At 54.1% G+C, this 18,865-nt stretch overlaps 8 protein-coding genes across 8 annotated transcripts; 3 read left to right on the plus strand and 5 right to left on the minus strand.

The window, feature by feature from the left end:
• Positions 1 to 1,197: 1,197 nt before the first annotated feature.
• SPBR_04411 (uncharacterized protein) lies at positions 1,198 to 2,010 on the minus strand (the record flags this gene model as incomplete). Its single annotated transcript, XM_040762694.1, has 1 exon — positions 1,198 to 2,010. One exon carries the CDS (start codon positions 2,008 to 2,010, stop codon positions 1,198 to 1,200), a length of 813 nt encoding a protein of 270 aa, XP_040621608.1.
• A 519-nt stretch (positions 2,011 to 2,529) lies between these two features.
• On the minus strand, positions 2,530 to 4,083 carry SPBR_04220 (uncharacterized protein; the record flags this gene model as incomplete). Its single annotated transcript, XM_040762503.1, has 1 exon — positions 2,530 to 4,083. The coding sequence occupies one exon, from the start codon at positions 4,081 to 4,083 to the stop codon at positions 2,530 to 2,532; it is 1,554 nt and encodes a 517-aa protein (XP_040621609.1).
• Positions 4,084 to 5,231: 1,148 nt separating this feature from the next.
• Positions 5,232 to 5,987, plus strand: SPBR_04425 (uncharacterized protein; the record flags this gene model as incomplete). Its single annotated transcript, XM_040762708.1, has 1 exon — positions 5,232 to 5,987. One exon carries the CDS (start codon positions 5,232 to 5,234, stop codon positions 5,985 to 5,987), a length of 756 nt encoding a protein of 251 aa, XP_040621610.1.
• Positions 5,988 to 6,775: 788 nt separating this feature from the next.
• SPBR_04419 (uncharacterized protein) lies at positions 6,776 to 7,558 on the minus strand (the record flags this gene model as incomplete). Its single annotated transcript, XM_040762702.1, has 1 exon — positions 6,776 to 7,558. One exon carries the CDS (start codon positions 7,556 to 7,558, stop codon positions 6,776 to 6,778), a length of 783 nt encoding a protein of 260 aa, XP_040621611.1.
• Positions 7,559 to 8,230: 672 nt separating this feature from the next.
• Positions 8,231 to 9,092, minus strand: SPBR_04394 (uncharacterized protein; the record flags this gene model as incomplete). The annotated part of the gene is made up of 2 exons (XM_040762677.1): positions 8,231 to 8,446; positions 8,535 to 9,092. The coding sequence occupies 2 exons, from the start codon at positions 9,090 to 9,092 to the stop codon at positions 8,231 to 8,233; spliced, it is 774 nt and encodes a 257-aa protein (XP_040621612.1).
• A 2,500-nt stretch (positions 9,093 to 11,592) lies between these two features.
• On the plus strand, positions 11,593 to 14,192 carry SPBR_04097 (uncharacterized protein; the record flags this gene model as incomplete). Its single annotated transcript, XM_040762381.1, has 6 exons — positions 11,593 to 11,869; positions 12,113 to 12,211; positions 12,285 to 12,566; positions 12,749 to 12,796; positions 12,862 to 13,017; positions 13,102 to 14,192. The coding sequence occupies 6 exons, from the start codon at positions 11,593 to 11,595 to the stop codon at positions 14,190 to 14,192; spliced, it is 1,953 nt and encodes a 650-aa protein (XP_040621613.1).
• Positions 14,193 to 15,293: 1,101 nt separating this feature from the next.
• On the plus strand, positions 15,294 to 16,157 carry SPBR_04392 (uncharacterized protein; the record flags this gene model as incomplete). Its single annotated transcript, XM_040762675.1, has 1 exon — positions 15,294 to 16,157. One exon carries the CDS (start codon positions 15,294 to 15,296, stop codon positions 16,155 to 16,157), a length of 864 nt encoding a protein of 287 aa, XP_040621614.1.
• A 457-nt stretch (positions 16,158 to 16,614) lies between these two features.
• SPBR_04163 (feruloyl esterase) lies at positions 16,615 to 18,438 on the minus strand (the record flags this gene model as incomplete). Its single annotated transcript, XM_040762446.1, has 2 exons — positions 16,615 to 17,943; positions 18,019 to 18,438. The coding sequence occupies 2 exons, from the start codon at positions 18,436 to 18,438 to the stop codon at positions 16,615 to 16,617; spliced, it is 1,749 nt and encodes a 582-aa protein (XP_040621615.1).
• Positions 18,439 to 18,865: the final 427 nt, after the last annotated feature.

Here is an 18,865-nt window from a genome sequence, read left to right on the forward strand (position 1 = left end):
AGGTTCAACTGTTCTTCCAACAATGTGCGCAACGCATGTGATTAGATTTGCGTGACGCTGACTCAGGAAACAATAACAAACACCATGAGTGACACACCTGCGGTTGGTGTTGGGCCATGATAACCGGGCAACTCTGCCACGCTGCTGTAATTGCCTGCACGAAAATATGAGTACAGCGAAAAGCGAACTATCAGCTACAAAACTAAGCCGAGAAAGACTAAAATACACAGAATTTCCAGCGGAGAGAGACCTCTAAATTGCGTAGGGTAATACCTGCGCCTGGAGTTGCCAACCTTTGACTAACAACGTAGGGTTCACAATACTATGATCACGAACACGCGTAATGGTGCTTCGGTATCGACTGACACAAAGTTCGGTGCTAATAATAAAATCTTCGTTTGCCACTACGGCTACCGAACCCTAAACAGAGTCATATGTACATAACAAATTTAGTGGTAGCTGTTGTTTCCTTGATGCGCACACGCAAAACAAATATTGGCATCAAATGCACATATCCGATAAACGCCACCACAAGAGGGCCACCTACCACAGCGCATAATTGCGACGTTCACCGTCCGCGGGTTTTGGGCAATCTCTTGGAATATGCGGTGTGGATCGCTTTCAATGACGTACACTCCTCTTTCTTTCTGGACATCGAACGACACCATCGAATTCAACATCTCACGTATAGCTAACCGTGTAGCCTCGAGGTCATGCTCACGGAGTTCACGCCTCTTTCAACTCGACGGATTTCGTGTAGTGGATATTGAAGGATGGGTACAGCGCCGATTCTCCGCGCAGCAAGAACGACTTGAATAAACCTGCAGTTGTAGTTATCCATTGTGAAAAGCAAAGAAAAGTTTCTAATAACTTGAAAAGGTGTAGACGACGACGCCGTCGAAGTGCTTGTTTTCTTCTGTTAAACTAGTGATACGTGAAAAAAAAACGACAATGATTTGTTGCCGAAGGAAGGCTTGCTTTGACGTTGAAATGGTTGTATACAATGTATCGAAAGTAGTCTGTCAGTATCGAATGTGCATTGTAACTTCAAGGGCGAGAATCGAGCACTTCGATTCATTTATACTCCAGTACAGACGGGAACATGTCCGTTTTCATTCAATGGATTCTAACTGTAATCCAGAACGTCAAAACGGCTTGTCTTCGTTCTCATATTGTGGCATCTACAAACAAGGTCAATTATTGAGAATCCCAGAGCGAAGAGAGAGAGAGGAGCACCTTTTCTTCTATGCCCTCAGCCACTTCACGAGCAGAGGTGTATTCGCCTTTCCAGCACCGCTGGATGACGTCGCCCAGCGCCACGTCCGACACGTCGGGGTACACACCGCGGCGGAGGAGGCCGGCTGCTCGGCCGCGGCATTCCGCTTCCTCTTTCCAGTGCGGACACTTGGATGTGATCAGCTCGTACATGGCAGACCCGAGTGCGTGGATCTCGCAGGGCATGGTCCCCGTCGAGGTCTCGGGGGACTCGTCGTCGGGGTGCCGGAATCCGTCCTCGCCCCAGACGATGGGTGGTGCGCCGTCGAGGCCCGAGCCGGCGAAATCGCAGATCCAGATGTTACGGTCGGCGGTAAACAGAATGTTACGGCCGCCAATGTCGCCCCAGCGCACGCCCTTGTCGTGAATGTAGTGGACAGCCGCGGCGAGGTCGCGGCACCAGCGCACGCGCTCGGCCTGGGAGGCCGTCCCGCCCTCGCGGAAGTAGCCCCGGATGGCGGTGTGCTTGGCGCGGGCCATGTAGATCCTGCCGCCTCGGTCGTTGTCTTCGATGCCGAGGCAAGGCACAATGTGCGGGTGCGACCCCAGGCGGCGGAAGATGGCCTTTTCCGTGTCGAAGCGTGCCTTGTGCCGGTCTGTCTCGTACGGCAGCTTGACCACGACATCGGGACGGTCTTCAAATCCATAGACAGCCCCCGTGCTGCCGGTCATGATGGTCTCGCACCCCTTTGGACACCGCACCCCGACGATTTCTGTCTGCTTCGTCTCGGCCATTGGATCTCGATTCGTTTTGTCTGTTTGTCTTTGTTGTCTTGTGTTGACGATCCACCAATGTGTGTTTGGTCTGGCGATGGGAAATGGGGGAAATGGCTGTCTGTTCATCGACTTTTCAGAGGATTCAGTACGACGTATGCTGTCAGAATAGGAGTCGCGGGAGAGAACGAGTTGAATTCGCAGGCACTTTTAGGCAGCAGCGACTTGATGATTCACCGACGTGTGTCTGGTTTAGCGATTTGCTCACAGGCGATTGGTCTGTAGGTGATTGTGCCATCAGCCACCAGGATGTGACACATAATGGACGGCGAAGACAAAACCGTAAAAAGCGGCGGCCATTTCTGTTAAATTCTACGGCCGTAACAGCACATTCTCGCTTTAAACTGTTATTCGAGCTATGGTTTCCAACACACCCTACCCCAACACATGACGCTCATTTTGTCACCAGCTCATAGAAACCAGTTTCCGTTCTTGCCATCGTCCATGACATGCAAAAAGCACATAAGTAGCCTCACACTCTCACTCCGCTTGAACACGAACAGCGCGCAAAACGTCATCTGCAACTGCAAATGCATCAAAAATGCCATTGTCGCGCAAAAAGTCTGCACCGCTGTCGTTTCCGTTGAAGACATACTGGATAGCCGGATTTGGATTGTCTTCTGGAACGTGCAAGATGCATTCATTTCCAATCTCCTCCCACGAGGCCATGGCGTTGAAAACGCGCTCTGCGCCCTTGGACGCCGACCCGATGATGAGCAGGACGTCGCGGTACTTTCTTAGCGGTTTGGGGAACGGGCGGACTGTCTTGGAGCGCCAAACTAGTTGTTTCCATTGCGGGGACGGGTAGTAGAGACGGACCACTCGACCCGCAGTCGTGCTGTTGTCATTGTTGTCGCTGTCGCTGGCTTCCAATCGCTCCAGCACGTCTCTCTTGATTTTCATTGTCACGATGAGGATGGTTTCGGCGTCGTGCCGGCGCTTGGCATATCCGGCATAGTACTCGGCAACTTTGGGGTCGGGAGTAAAGTAGAACAAAGGATAGGTCCCACTGAAGTTAGTAGGGGGACTGCTCAGTAACTTTTCCACGCGGTGCTTGCCGGCAGTGTGGCTGTCTTCATCGTCGGCGTCCTCGTCGACGGCCCAAAAGCCAGCCATGCGGGACTGGGCGATGCCTTTGTATAAGACGAGGTACCCAGGCGGTTCTGTCGCGTCGCGCGAGCTGCGTTTGTGCCAGCGTTGAGTTGATATGCCCGGCTCGCTCTCTCGTTGGATTTCCGAGTGGGACTGGAGACGGCGGCGCTTGTCTTGTCTAGTGTTGCTTGCCGTGGCGTTCGACACCGGCCGAGACGGGCCAGACCCATGGCGACTCGGTCCTCCTCTGGAGGAGTGGGAATCGACAGGGGTGCCGGCGGTGTCGTCGGTATCGTCGGTATCTTGAAGGCGAAGGCGCGACGTCTTTTGTATCTCGTTGAGGCCCAGCCAGCGCATCTCGATCGTATCCTTGGCCCAGTTCTTGCACGTATCGGCGATTCGGATGCAGCGGAAGCTTGGGTCCATGATGGCTTTCTTGGTTTCCTCGTTAAGCCCATACGCATCGAGGCAGCTGTTCCACTCGTCGTCCTCGTGCTCAAAGTCAGCATCCGGTGCGGTACTGGGCAAGACCCATCCCAGAACAAAATCCAGAAATGGCACGAGGAGGCCGCCGGCCCATCTGTTGTTTCTGCTGATGCTTGGTCCATCGTCCTCGTCGTCATCGTCATCGTCGGAAAGAAGTTCGCGCTGCGGGCCTGTTGCCGGCCACGTTTCCCACTTTTGCCACAGCGCCTGCGCGACCTCTTCCGCCAGGCCAAGATACAGCAGAGTGGGTAAAGAGATCAGCTTTCTTGGTACGGTGACATAGGCATCGCTCGTTCCGTCCAGGCCAGTGAGGGGAAGCTCGCTGTATTCTTCGTCGCTCGACCTGTTCAGGCGTCGCTTGTGCAGCCGTGTGAAGCCGGGCAGCTCGGCCGGCTGCGCCAGGCCTTGTTTGTTCAGACGGGCCGCGTCGACGGGGGCGAGGATGTTGTTCGACATAGTTTTGTTGGGTGAGGCCGAGTCGATAACGGCCAGTAAAAGAGTAACAGCGTTTAGACGAGGTCGAGCAAAACGCAGCAAGGGAAAGATACGGAGCTCAGGCGAGTTTGTAGGCAGGCAAGCAGCGATGGTTGGCAAAGAAGAAAGAAGGTTGTGGATCGACCAGCGACAGCAGGCATGGAAATAGCAGTCGTCGAAATGGAGAGTCGAGCAAAAAGTTCGCGTGAAGCAGCTAACGCGAGGCACACTGAGGTGAACTTAGTTTGAAGCTTGGTGCGTCGTGGTCACGAGTTCGAGCTTCGGTCACAGTGCAGAACAGCCAGGTCTCCACAAAAAGGCCTCGATGTGGAGCACGTAGTGGTCACACAGAGACTGTCTTTTCGCCACCTCGTCAAATAAGATGCTATCTTCCCCCAGTGTCTTCCGTATTTGTGTAATCATCGAGGCCTCACTCTTGCCTTGTGACGCTCGGGTCCCTCACGAGTCGCTCTAACCCACTTTGCGAGCAGCGAGGCACTGAGAGATGTGGCTACGCGTGCAAATAAAGTTCATCATGCAAGCGAACGCGGTCGAGCTTTCTGGAAATTTACCTCCGTGTGAAAGGAGTATTCGCAAGAACGAGACAACTGTTGCTTTGGGGGTTTTGGAGGCCCTGCCATGAAAAGGCAGCAAGACGGTGTCGTCTAAACGCCTGTCACTTTGGCCGGTGCCTCGTCTCGGATTCATGTTTGAAAAGCGGGTTACTTTTGCCGGGGTAAAATCTGAAAGGATTTGGTATTGGGGGGTCACAAAACCTCCGAAACCCAGTCAACCTGCGCTTTCATAGAAAGGAAACAGTAAACTAGTTCCTCCTTCAGCACTTGGGGTGGTAAGTGTGCTTGGAGGCAAACACTTCATCTCCATAGCACGCGGTTAGGTATAATGACTAATATCTACATACAGAAATATGACGTAGGGGCGTCCCAATCAACCATCACCCGGACTCGCGTATTTAAATGCGTCGTCCTTTCTCCGCGTCGACCGGCTTCACCCTCATTATTTTCTCCTTTTTCAACCCAAAACTTGCCCTGCATCGCCACGTCACATACACTACTCTACGTATTTCTGTCGTCAGCTTTGAACACTTCGACACGATACAAACCGACACCATGAAGATGATGAACAAGGCTCCCGCCGAGACTCCTGCAAAGGTCCCCAAGGGCCCCAAAGGCACCGAGGCCAACAATTCCAGCAAGGCCGTTCCGTCCAAAGCGTCTGCCAAGGACGTGAAGATGGCCCACAAGGTAGGAAACGCAAAGAATGCAGAGTCTCGAGACTTGGAAGCAACAAAACCCCTCTTCTTCTTCAAGCCAAACGAGCCATTTGGCGAGTTCTGCCAGTGGTATCCAGCCACGTTCACCGTCAGCAAAGCAGACATGTCGGCGATCGTGGGCCACCCCATCGACCCGGACGATCCGGAGGGCTGGATGCCCATCTACTTCCACTGTGCGGAGCAGTATATGATGTACTGCAAAGCCGGCTGCTTCCACGACACCGAGACGCAGAAGCGCATCCTGGCGACCGACGACGCCAAAGAGCAAAAACGCCTCGGCCGTGCCACGCGCGGCTTCGATGCGGCCGTGTGGGACACGAACAAGAGCGACGTCGTCGTGCTGGGCAATGTGTGCAAGTTTGGGCAGAACAAGGACCTGCGCAAGCTGTTGCTGGACACGGGTACGCGCCTCCTGGCTGAGGCGGCATCGCAGGACCGCGTCTGGGGCATTGGGTTTACGGCCAGGGAGGCCAGCACGCACAAGGACCAGTCCCGGTGGGGCGAGAACCGCCTGGGAAAGGCGCTGATGAAGGCGCGGGAGACGCTGGCCAACGAGGCTGCTGATGAGCAAGAACGTCAAGATGTGTCATGACCAGATGCTTACCTTTGGTACTTGGGCTGATTCGCTTTGTTGCTCGCATTGTGTCGTCAGTTGGCTGCTCAGCCTTGGACACCGATTGGCCGCTTTCTGTGACACGGCACCTCCTGTACCGCAGCGATGCGAGGAACAGGACATTCGCCAGACACACATTTCGTTCTCTACCGGCACCGATACCCGCGCATTCACCTGCTTCAACAGGGTCATCACGGTCCTGTCACAGTGGAGAGCACAGACGACATTGACGGACATGCCCATGCGACCAACAAAGTATCGCCTCTTTTACCGCACCAGCTGTGTCCTTTCCATCATCGGTTGCTTGGTGGTTAGTCTGGCGCCCACGGCGGCCTCCAGGGTCGCGGGCCTGGTCGTGTACTGCCTAGGAAGCGACTGCCACCTCGTTCTGGGCCGTGGCCCTGCTTGGCACAGCCCTGTTTGCCTTGGCGACCGCCCCGCCACCCTCATCGTAAAACAGTTCTTTACGGCCGTGTCGAGTGGTGGGCAGATTCCATTTGCAAAGGTGCATTGGAGACTTGTTCAGGGAAAGTAGCAACATCGAGCAGTAGGTGTTTGCAATATGTATGTCCTTGATAAAAAATAACGTTGAATTTTTTTTAATTAGTCGAGCTCGAGGGCAATCCATAAATATTATCATCGTTGAAGTTGAGACGACATGGAGTAGATCATGCAACATTTTACTTCAAATATTTAGTATTATGATTCATTTAAACTGTAAAATGCAGTGTGGCTAACGAAAGTCTTGCTTTGAAGGACAGCAAAAACTACGAATGGCCCATGTCGTATTCATCAAGTCCCATAACTTGCTCGTCATCCAATAGCATGCGCTCGATTCTTGCAGGACTGTGGTCCCACTGTGTGTGGTAAAGTGCAGCCATGGATAAAATGGTGTCGTCGGAAAACGGTCGGCGGATGTGCGTTGTCGGCACGGGGCTGGCAACGAGAATCTTGACCACCGCCGGCACCGAATCGTCCATGGACAAACGCAGGATGCATGCCAAAACCACCGACGCATCCGCCAGAAACTCGGGCCGTTCGTAGTACGCAGCGCCGTCCACGACGCAGACAAGCACAAGGTCCGGCGGAAGGCCAGACACGAGCGCGCCGAAAATGCGGCAGAGCTCGTCCAGGTCGCCATCGACGACGGCGCCTTCACGCGTCGCGTCGATGAGCAGCTCTGGGCCAAAGTCGTATGCGCACAGCAGCTGGCATATGAAACTGGAGATGATGGCACGGCCTCCGACATGCAGCGCCTCGTCGTCAGACTGAAAAGTAGAGCCGCGGTTGTGTCGGTCGTCTGCATGCAGTCCGCAGAAGAACAGCAGTCGGATGATGCGCGGATGGCTGCCGAGGGTCATGGCCAAAGACGCACAGAACAAAGACAGCCCCGACACAGGCCACAGGCCGCGTCCATCGCTGGTGCCGTGGATCAGCAACTGGGACGACGCGGGCACGCGCAGCCACAGCTGTAGTTTGTGATGGGCAACAAGATGCCCTGCGCCGCCTTGCTCGGCACCCGTGATGTGGTCGTGGTTGCGTGTCGCCATGTAGTCGAGATCGTGTCGTGCTAAATCACGCATGCCAATCCAATCAAGGAGGGTTTGGGGGGTGATATGGCGGTGCTCGGGTTCGGATCTTGCTGGTGGGGCCGCAGCTATTATATACACAGGGGTCGGCACACGCGGGGAGGGAGACAAGCCGGTGATGTGTGCTCTGCTGCTGTCCAATCCTGTAACAATGTGGAGTCAGAAAAGGCATATAGCAACACAAAGAACTCGGGGTCTTGGAGACGTAATAAGCCCACCCTGTATCAACTCGTTTCTAAAAAAGTTGATCGAGTTTTGCATGTCGTAGACCATCGTCTGAAGTTGGGCCAAGCCTAGGTGGGTGATGGACATATCTACAATGGTGTTAGCAGACAGCTGGGTTCTAGCCCCAGTATAGAAAAAGAACGTGCCATGTATGGTCCGGCTCTGGAAGAGTCTGTCGCTCTCCATTTTAGACAAATTGACCTCCCGGAGGAGGCCAGAGCTTCTGTCGTCCACGTCTTTGAGGCCGTTGTCAATTTTCTGTCGGTACTCGTCAATTGTGAAGGTGGCTCGAAGCAAACGTTTATCTGTCAATAGAAGAGCAGTTAGTATCGGGATTTGGATGGCTTACGTTTTTTTTTTTTTTTTTTCATTTTCTTTATTTTTTCTTGCCGTCGTCGTTGGTGCAACTTATCCGGACAGCAACTCACAAGTTTTGGAAACAAAGAAGCCAATAACCAACTCAACGGCGTATAGAACCGAGGCAACCAGGTCGATAGATGCCTCTCGGATGTTCTCGTCTCCGGGAAACGCCTGCCGGTATATTTCAACCTCTGTAAATGTACGGTCGAGGTTGTCCAAGGCACCCATCATGTCCTGTCGCAGCTTGGCCGCCTTTGTTGCAGCCTGTGGATACCGGTGTAACAAGTTAGCGGTCCTCCCGTTTGTCACTGTACGGCGCCAATGTATGTGCGGAACATGAGCGGCCGCTTACCTCGACAACCAACTTGACAACCCCGAGCACCGGCGACGCGTAGTCGTTGTTCACGACGTCCTTGGCCGTCTTGACTATCGACAGTGGCATCCCACCGGCATGGTCGGCCGACTTGCGGTATACCTTGCGAAAGGTACTCTTGAACCCTGAATCGATCAGGCTGTATTCATTTCTGGCAGTCTCGAGTTTGTCAAGAACACCGACCCAGTCGCCTTGACCGCGGATGCTGCCTTTTTCTTTGACCTCGTTCGGTTCCCTTGGGTGCGATGCTAGGAAGCGATGCATCGATGGCGTGAATAAATCGTCCCAAAATCGTAGCGCGATCATGGGCTCCGCTCGTCGTCGCACAGGCAGTGAGTGCCCGCCGTTGGACGTGGCCAAGGTCTGCTCGTCTGTTCCTGCCACCCGGTCGGCCTGCACTTGCTGTTGCAGCTGGACGTCGTATGAAGCGCGATTTGCGAATCCTGTGTAAGACATTTCGAGGTCGTTTCCCACGGAATTCACTGATGCTGACTGTATTTGGATCTCTGGGATGTCGCTTTGTCCAGGGGAAGCCATGGCACCGCACTGGTGTTGGGAGCAATGTGAAGTTATCGCCAGAGAAATAGCAGGATTGAATGTTCAACATTGTTTTTTACAAAAAAAAAAAAAAAAAAAAAGAAATGAAGACGAAGAAAAAGGGATAGATAACGAGAGAAGAAGGTGTAACATTGTCTACAGTTTTCTGCCTTTCATTGTCGTCGTTTTTCTCAGCTCAGCCCCGTCTCCGGTGGGTCTGTCAACGCCCCTGCTATTTTGCAATTGTTCACTTTTTCAAGTTAGAAAAATACGAGCATGGGAACGGCTGACGAAATATGCCTCACATAGGGAGGTGTTGGTCAGGTGCCTTATCATGTGCAGGAAATAGGGGTAAATTGTGTGACTAATTTGCGAGATGACAACTCTGGGATTTTAGGAGGTTTTGGGTAAATAATGGCGATGTTCTACAACGCAAGCAAGAACACAACTATTAAGGAACTTTGCAATATCCAATCTAGTTGCCATATATGTTGTACTGAATTCGTCAACGGCAGACTTTACCCCGCCTGCCGCCTCTTCAGGCTCCACTATTTAGCGCCATATTACTAGCGTCGAGGATCGGGTCGTCCTCGCTAGGCTGTCAAATTCGAGGCCCTTGATGATTTGCAATGCCGGAAGTCAAGGTGGATTTACGTCGCATTTGAGGAATGTAATAAACATTGTAGGTTTGTGTCGTCGTCAAGCATGCCATTAATTCGACCGCTGTATAAAACTCAATACCAGATTTTGTCATTCACTGTCACCTTGCCTTTATGTACTCTGCGCAAAATACTGGCACAATTGCCACGAGAATTGCTTCCAAAGAAGTTCTGCTTCTGGGCGCAGCTGCGCCTCTCGGGCGTAAGTGCAACTTTGTGCCCTTTTTCGTTGGTTCGGCATCGTAGGCATTTTCTTCGCGGGGTGCCTCTGGTCAGAGATACGAGGAGGGGGGCGGGGGATGAGTATGATTCGCTACGACTTGACCGGTCTTGCACTTCAGACACCACGATTGTTCGTTGATGTCACAGTGACTTGAAATTAGGCAACCGTGTCTCAGACCCGCAAGCCGCATCCCGAAGGACCTTCTTCTTGACGATCTGACATCCCTCTCATTCGTGACATTTGATGTCCAGATAAAAAGTCTTCCTGGGAGTGGCAACAACCCGACCGTTCGTAACCAACTGACATCACCAAAAATATACAACGTACTGTCGAACCACTTGCAGCGACTTTTTGCAAAAACACCGTTATGGATACCGACGCGGTCGCGGTCGACGAGCGTTATACCTTCTTTAGGAAATCCCCTGGCAGCGACACATCTTCAGATGGGGGTGAATACACGTCTTGTATTAGCAAGGGGGCGAGCCTCGGTAAAAGGAGGCTAGAACAGGACTACCACGGCCCTGGGCCCTCCTACTATGGTCACGAATATGGATCCCCCTCGAACCACTCACCAAACGAACGCCCCATTTCTGACCTGCGATGTTTAGAATGGGATGCGTTCGTGTCTTTCAAGCCTGACCAAGACCATTCGCCATTTGTCATTGACATCTTAAAGGGAGAGCCGACGGTAGAGAACCACTCGTTACGCCATGGTGCCCAAAACCACCTGAAAAACAAAGACGGATTGAGAGAAACGGACGGTGACACCGCCGTCAATTATACCGGTCACACACAGCTACCAGAGCGTATTCGAATCTGCTCGACGGAATTGATCACCGTTCTCAAGAGGATTTCTGGCTCACACATGACATCAGTCGCTGAGTTTGGCTTCCTCAAACTCACCATGCTTCGTCCTTATCGCTTCCTTACATCCTACAATGGCGCGATCCGTCAAGCTCACCAGGCGCTCATAAGACTGGAATCCAGTATGAGACCTACTCCACAAGAACCCAATACGAAAAACTTCAGTCCAGGGACAGGGCAAGACAGCGCTGTTCCCGCCAATAATGCCCCGTCCCGGAATATGTCTCTTGAGTCTTCTGGCATTCCTCATGTTCCTCCTCTGCCTGTATCCCCTTCTTGGTCAACTTATGCTTCCCCTTCGTCGCCACCTTTTTCTTCTAGATTTCCTGATTCGAATGCTTCTCAAATTGTTTTAGACTACGATCAGGTCAAATCAGAAATGGAGCACACAGGATGCATTGTTCGCTTCATGGACGACTACATTGCCAAGCGCATTTCTTGGCTTCAGTCCTCACGTTGCGAGAGGATGTACTTTTCCGACATCTGGCACCTTTACAAACCCGGCGACTTGGTCGTGTCCACCAATGGCAAGCAAGCCTACCAGGTTGTGTTTGTTCACGCAGGAACCCACAGGGGATACGAGCAGAGGAAGAAGAATATTTCTTTGAGTGCGTTTAATGAAGAGGAACAATCTGGTAATAGCCAGGATGCCGTCATAAGCTGCGTATCTGTTGATTACAACGGCACATCTATCGGTCCTCTCTCTCGCACAATCATTATCGAGAACTTTAACGGTGAGAGAAAGATTTCCACCATGGAAGTAATTCCTCTACGTCACTTTCGAGGTCCGGAACTGGTACAGACTCTCGCTGGACTGACCGATGATAACAATGGAAACGAAGCCGCAGAGGCGGCCGTCCGTAGCGAGACGGAGGCCTTCCAGCGACGGCTGATTGAGCGTGGCCGCCGGTTTGTGGATACAATGGGCATCAAGCACGCGTACTACACTGGCCGGAGGTTGGACTATCGAGGCGAGATCGAGGGCGAAGTCATGATTGACATGCAGGAGGCCTTGAGCTATGTATTCAATCGTGGCAAACCACCCAGCCTTTTTTCTGTTGTTGGGACTGACACGGACGACGCCGTCATTGAACACCCTTGCAGATCCTCGTGCTGCTTTCATCAGAATGTACTGGATGAAGGTTTTGCAGAGAGAAAGGCGAAAGAGTCCTATATTGAAAGGACCCTGAATGCTGAAGGGAGGGATACTTACAACAGCGCCGGTGCTAGGGATCCAACAACTCAAATACCCGTATCCCTACATCCACGCACAGTAGCCGAGATCACAGCCGATCCCAGTCTCCTCACAGATATCGACTTTATGATCATGTCGTACCGTGTTTACGGCTATTTGCTACGTGACCGTTCTTGGGGTAAGCAGTGTAAAAACGAGCCGTGACAGAAAAGGGACAACCAGAGAATGGAGGCTAACCCTTCACGTCGCAGCAATATTGGACCTAGACCTCATTAGCAACATTGACAGGCGATTCGAACCTGCAGGAGCCATTGCCACGGATAATTGCAACACTGACGGCGATGCCACAGGCAGTGATAATTATGACAGCGATAACGATGATATGGGCGAGGCCGTCGGCAGCATGGCATTCTCAAACCTTGTTCTTCCTCGAGGACACAAACGCATGGTATTGTCTCTCGTGGCCCAGCACTTCCGAAACAAAGCATCCCAGACGCACAGAAAGAATAGATTGGACATTGTAAAAGGCAAAGGTACGACTTCGCTACAATAGATATTCCGTTTCGTTGCAAACATAAGCTTACTCGATCGGCAGGGAAGGGGTTGGTTATTCTTCTCCATGGAGCGCCAGGAGTTGGAAAGACGACAACCGCTGGTAAGACACGCGGAGTTCCTTTTTCCTTCAGACTGCCCCACAATTTCTAACAAAGGTCAGAGGGTGTGGCCGAAACGTTCAGCAAGCCTCTGATGCAAATAACATGCGGTATGGCTTCCCATGATGCGATTCCCGCCACCTGGTCCTGTTGAGACACTGACTGACGGTTCGAGGCGACCTCGGGACCGCTGCAAGAGAAGTCGAGCGCTCGTTGCAAAACACGTTTGCCTTGGCCAGCCGGTGGGATGCCATCCTTTTGCTTGACGAGGCAGACGTGTTTCTCGCGGCCCGCGGGCGCAATGACTTTACACGGAACGGGCTGGTAGCCGGTATGTGCACGTGTCCACTGTCCAGCATTCCGTATGCTCTTTTATTGAGACACTAACAAAAGCAAATACTTGGACACTATGCAGTTTTTCTTCGTATCCTTGAATACTACACTGGAATCCTCTTCCTAACGACGAACCGCATCGGCGATCTCGACGAGGCGTTCGCGTCCCGCATTCACATGATACTCCACTATCCGCAACTGGAGGAGTTGCCTACGGTGAAAGTCTGCCGTATCAACTTGAATATGATCCGCGAGCGCTACCATGCTGCCGGACGCCAAATCAAGATTGATAGTGACACCATTGAGGAGCACATTCGCAATCATTGGCGCAAACACAGCACCGCCCGTTGGAACGGCCGGCAAATCCGGAACGCGTGCCAAACGGCGCAAGCTCTTGCAGAGTATGATGCTCAGCCATCGGACAAAAAATTCGACCTGACGGCGCAGGAGAATGCCAGGGTGCATCTCAAAGTAGAACATTTTCAGCGCGTGTCAGAAGCGTACCTGGACTTTTTCAACTACCTCAGGGACGTGCACGGGACGAGTACAGAGACTCGGGCCAAGGAGCTTGGCCTCCGGGCCGTGGAAATGATCGGGGAGGAACATCCTAGCGACGATGCGTCTCGGCGTCTCAACCGGGAAGGGCGACAAGGTCGCGGGCGACACGGAGGAATGCAAAATTCTCTGCATGAATTCCGCCTCCCCGCTACGATGCAGCTGCCAATTAGACAACAGCCACAGCAACAGCCACAGCAACAGCCACAGCAACAGCCACAGCAACAGCCACAGCAACAGCAGCAGCAGCCACAGCACCAACAGCCTCAGCCGCAGCTATATCAACATCAACAACAGCAGGAGCCAGCCAACCATCTATACCAGCAGTTGCCAACGAGGCGTTGGCCGGTGGTATATCAGCATCCACAGGAACAGTCTCTGTCCACCAGCACCTACGCCCTGCCCTCGATGGAAGCCGCTTCTGTGACAGCCAACCAATTTACCACGGTTGCAAATTACGTACCGACATCCAGTAGCAACGTACCGGTATCGCCAATGCATCCGTACGCACTTCCAGCGCAACAGCAGAGGCCACAAGACCATTCACGGTCGCCATCGTATCCTGGACAAGCTCGGCCTGTTGACCGGACCTCAGCACCTGCGGACCTCGGCCCCTGATCTGGTGGCTTTTGCAGAGTCGTCAAACAATGCGGCCGTCAGCAGTCACCCTTCCTGGCCCGTCTCTATAGTAGTGTGGTGGGTGGTACAAGTATATTGATTTGACGGGCTTGGACAATTCCGGGAACTCCGAGGACATTTGAACGGTCACAATGTCTTTCATTAATTTTTTCGTTTGGCTCTTGTCGTCACTGTCAGTTTTGCTCATTTTGTTCAGTTTGTTGTCTTGTCGTGGAGGAAATGAGGGAGATCACAGGAAGTCGGATGATTTTCAGCTAATTCTTGCGCAGAATAGTTTGCATGCACAGCCATACAACCAGCCAAAGTGTCTCTTGGATAGCGCCCTTCGTGCTCTGTGTGTCTATTGCATTATCTAGTCTATATCGTCCCTTGCTCGTAAAGTGTAGACAAAGGCAAAAATATGCCGCTGCAGCGCGGCGACGTCGTCGTCATGCCCCCATGGCACTGGCACGCACGACCACGGCGACGACAACAGCGGGCCCATCGTCTGGCTCGACGGTCTCAACCTGCCGCTGTTCCGCTACACACGCGTACATAGGGCTAAGCTGCACAACGACGCCCGTCGACGCGACGCCGCGAAATCATTGAATCTCCCGCTACCATACGAGTGCATCAGTCGAATCAGGACTCAATATTTCCATTCGAGGAACCCGTAGAGTGGTTCAGGCATCACATAGGAGACGTCTGTACGTTTGGCACGGTGATTCGTCCATCGTCGTGGGCTTTTCGTACGTCGGGCACCAACGAGCTCGTGTGGCCAATGAATGCTCGGATACCAGATGCGGCGATTGACAAGTAGGCTGAAATGTACTGCTGCGAAGAGGTCTATACCTTACAGTACAATACACGTGGCGAAATAAAAGGGAATGCCAGCGGCACCGCCTCTCATGACAGGAAAGCCCTCCTGGCAGCGGGGCGATGAGCTGCCTATTTATTTGTGGCCAAGTCAAAGCTGTCACAACAACCCACTCGCCTACCGACAGAGTCCACCGCTGCTAGGGTGTCATTTTGTTGTTTGTGTGTACCACAAGGATCAAGTTTGACGGGCCCGTCCAGCGGCCTACATCAAGTACCGCCGCGATGGGGACCGTGTCCTATTCTACGCAAGTCATGATCCCAAGTGACGGCAAAGCTTTCTCTGCACCGTGTGGGCTGCTAACACTACTCAACACCAAGATTGTCTCGTCCGCCCTTCTCACGTTTGCGGTCGGCCCTGGCAGGAAAGAGTTTACCATACATTTTGCCCTCGTCGCCGCCCAGTCGCGTTCTCTCGGAAGGCTCGTCAACGGACACATGCTGGAAGCATCCGAGTGCCGCGTCGAATGGTCCGGGACCGACGAGACTACGTTTGTGCACTTCTCCCAGTTTGCCTACACGGGAGACTACAACGGCCCAGAATGGTATACGAACGCTCTCCCCAAATATGAGCAGCAAGCGGCCGCAGACGATGATGGTGGCTGGGAAACACCGGGGCCAACGCCGGAAAAGAACGGAGAATCACCGAAGCTGGCCGTGGCCGACGAACCGTATTCGGTTGCTGCCCCGCTGCTTCCGAGGTGGTTCACGGAGCAGTGCCCTGGTGGTTTCTGCAATCATGACGCTGTGAGTTGGATTGATGGTTTTGACGTTTTCATCGTTCACGCCCAAGTGTATTTGTTTGCAGACTACCACGGCATTGCGCCGTTGCAAACGCTCGCTCTGTGCAAGCTGCACCGCATCCTCGTGCACTTTCTGCTGAACCACGACAGCATCGGGCGAATTGTTTGGCTCGTACGATACATATACGACAACACCCCGCCGGATCCGAAAGATCGGCTGCGGTCCATGGTGAGCTTGTACGCCGCTTGTACATTTTTTCAATTCAAGGATAACAAAGACGTTGATTTGCTCATGCGGACGGTCGGCGATTTTGTAGGTGATGTCTTCCAACAGACGATTGCATAGGGACCTTCTATTGGGCTGTATGTTTTGGACCAGTATCCCCTGGCAGTTGAAATAAACATGAATTTCTTGCTACCACTATTCGCAACCTTCCTGTTTACTTGTCGCTGGCCACCACGTTGGCCACATCGGGACCATCATACGTCCACCAACCATGATGCCGCCGGCGATCCTTTGGCGTAGGTTGGGGCAAAGTGGAAAATGTGCCGAATTCCTTACGGGACAAGACACGTCTAATCGATAATGCTCGAAAGCCTGATGGCGTATGATGGATATTGTTCCGGTCACTACAGTATTAAATGTATCGAATGAGAAATGAATTACGCATGCACAAATCCCCTGTCCATACCATCCCCGATCCCTAGCCTACCCAATTCTGTGAAAGCCTAGTCCTCATTCCTTCGCCCTCCGCCCTCTACCCTCCGCCCTCAGTCCCGCCACCTGCCCCCATCCCCGGCCGTTAATCCGAGCAATGCCAACTGCTCGCCTTGTTGACGTCCGAGCGCTTGTTCCACACGGCCGTCTTTGGGTACGGGCAGAGCGGCCGCTGGCGCAGGACGCCCGACAAGGGGTTGGTGGACGTCTTCCAGGTGGTGGCGATGATCTCGTCGGGGGCGCGTCCGCTCTCGGTCCACTCCATCAGGGCCAGCAGCGCGTCGTGCTTGGCGTCGGCAAAGCCGGGCACGGACCACAGGCCCGTGCCCATGAGGTCGGCCTGGAACTCGCCGTTGATGTACCACGGCGCGTCCACCGCCGTGGCGTAGCAGTGCTGCATGCCGGGGATCATGAAGAGGCGCAAGAAGTCGTCCACGCCGTTCGCCTTGCCCTTGCCATGACCCCTGGCACTGTCCTTGGCATGGCCCCCGCCCATGGTCTGCAGCGTCCGGTTGTAGTACAGCTCGGAGCCCTTGGTGGGCACCAGCCCGTCGGCGAGGCCGTGGTACATAATCATCTTGCCGCCGCGCCGGCGGAAGGCCGAGAGGTCGTACTGGTCGGCCGTGGCGTTGCCCGGGTTGACGCGCCGGGCGGTGTCGACGATGCTGTCGTTGAACGTCTGCCACTGCCAGGTGGGGTCGTCGTAGACAAAGTCCTGCGCAAAGCCGATGCCAAAGGGCGACGGCTCCGCGTAGCCCAGCAGCGTGCCGGCGAGCCACATGTCCTCGGAGCCCATGAGCAGGCCCGGGTACAGGTACGCGCCGGTGCGGTTGTCGTACCAGTCGCTGTAGATGTTTTTCAGGGTCTGGACCTGCGGCGCCGTGAAGCAGGCCGACGCGTTGAGCACGACGCTGGGGCTGCCGCACTGGATCTTGGCGTAGTCGAAGCGGCAGCGCTCGGGCGCGCTCACGATGCCGTCCACCACGCCGTCGACGCCGTCGCACTGCGCCCGGACCTGCTCGGCGACGACGGGGAACCGCGTGTAGGCAATGTAGTTGGGCGCGCCCACGGGCAGGTTGTAGATGCCCAGCTGCGTGACGTACGTGTTGAGCACGTTCGAGTCCCACGCCGACGAGCCGATGAGCGCGCCGTCGAAGCTGTCGGGCGCAATCTGCACCTCCTTCATGCCCTGGCGGCCGCCCGTCGAGCAGCCGCTAAAGTACGAGTAGCGCACCTTGCCGCCGTAGTACGCGGCCGTCAGCGTCTTGCCCAGCTCCACCGAGCCGTGGATGCTGCGCCAGCCCCAGTCGGCCTTCTTTTCGGGCGCGTTGAGCGCCCACGTCCCGTCGAGCACGTTGGAGCTGTGGCCCGTGTCCGTCGACACGACCGCGAAGCCATAGTGCGTTCCGGAGCCCTGGCCCGGAGAGGTTAGTTATGTGACACGACTACGTAAGGAGCTTGGATACGGCATCCTGCATGCAAAACTCACAGCTGACAGCCAGTTGATGCCGCCCGCATAGCCTCCGTTGCCGACGGCGAGGAAGCGGCTGTTCCAGACCGTGGGCAGCAGCAGGCCAAAGCGGAACGAGGACGACGGCGAGCTGGTCACGTTGACAATGACGGCGCACAGCTGCGGCAGATTGGTCGGCCAGTAGGGGTATGGGATGTTGGTCGCGTTCTCGCCAAAGGTGCCGCCGGCCGGCACCACCTGGACCCGCTCGAGCGTCGCGTTGCTCGGAAGCGCATGCCGGAAGAAGAGCGCGTTGCAGTTCCACAGCGACCGCTCGACGATTTCGTTTTCGCTGGGAAGGGCCAGGGCCGCGGCCTGGGCCACGCCAGCAAGAAGCAAAAGGCGCAACACGGCCGGCAGCCGGTTGCGTGCCTGGAGGCACAAATTGGACAAATGCATGGCCGGGCCGAAGCGTGCAAAGTAGATGGACGGGAGACGGGAGACGGGTGGAAATTTGGATAAATGGGATCGCCGGTAGTAGCAGCCAACGGAACTATGGGCTTTTCATTTCGAGGGGCGTGATGCAATATGGATATATATGCAAAACAATATGTGCCGGCAAAACAAGAATGACACAAAGGTCGAAAACGAAAACCGGGCATTGGGACTGTCCTTTGCAGCTGCTTACTTTGGATGGTGGTAGCCAGGTGCCCGGGACCCGACTTGGGCTTCTGCTTCTGGGTCCTACATCCTGCGTCTTACATCGCAGAGTGTGCCCCGGTGGCAGGCAAACCACAAGGCACAACCATGGATGCTGTCCAAATACGCTTTTGTGACCTGCCTTTTCCGACTGCCGTGTGTGGGGATGGCGGCGCCATGTGAACGC

This window comes from Sporothrix brasiliensis (genome assembly GCF_000820605.1).
Source record: "Sporothrix brasiliensis 5110 chromosome Unknown Cont16, whole genome shotgun sequence".
Lineage (NCBI taxonomy): Eukaryota > Fungi > Ascomycota > Sordariomycetes > Ophiostomatales > Ophiostomataceae > Sporothrix > Sporothrix brasiliensis.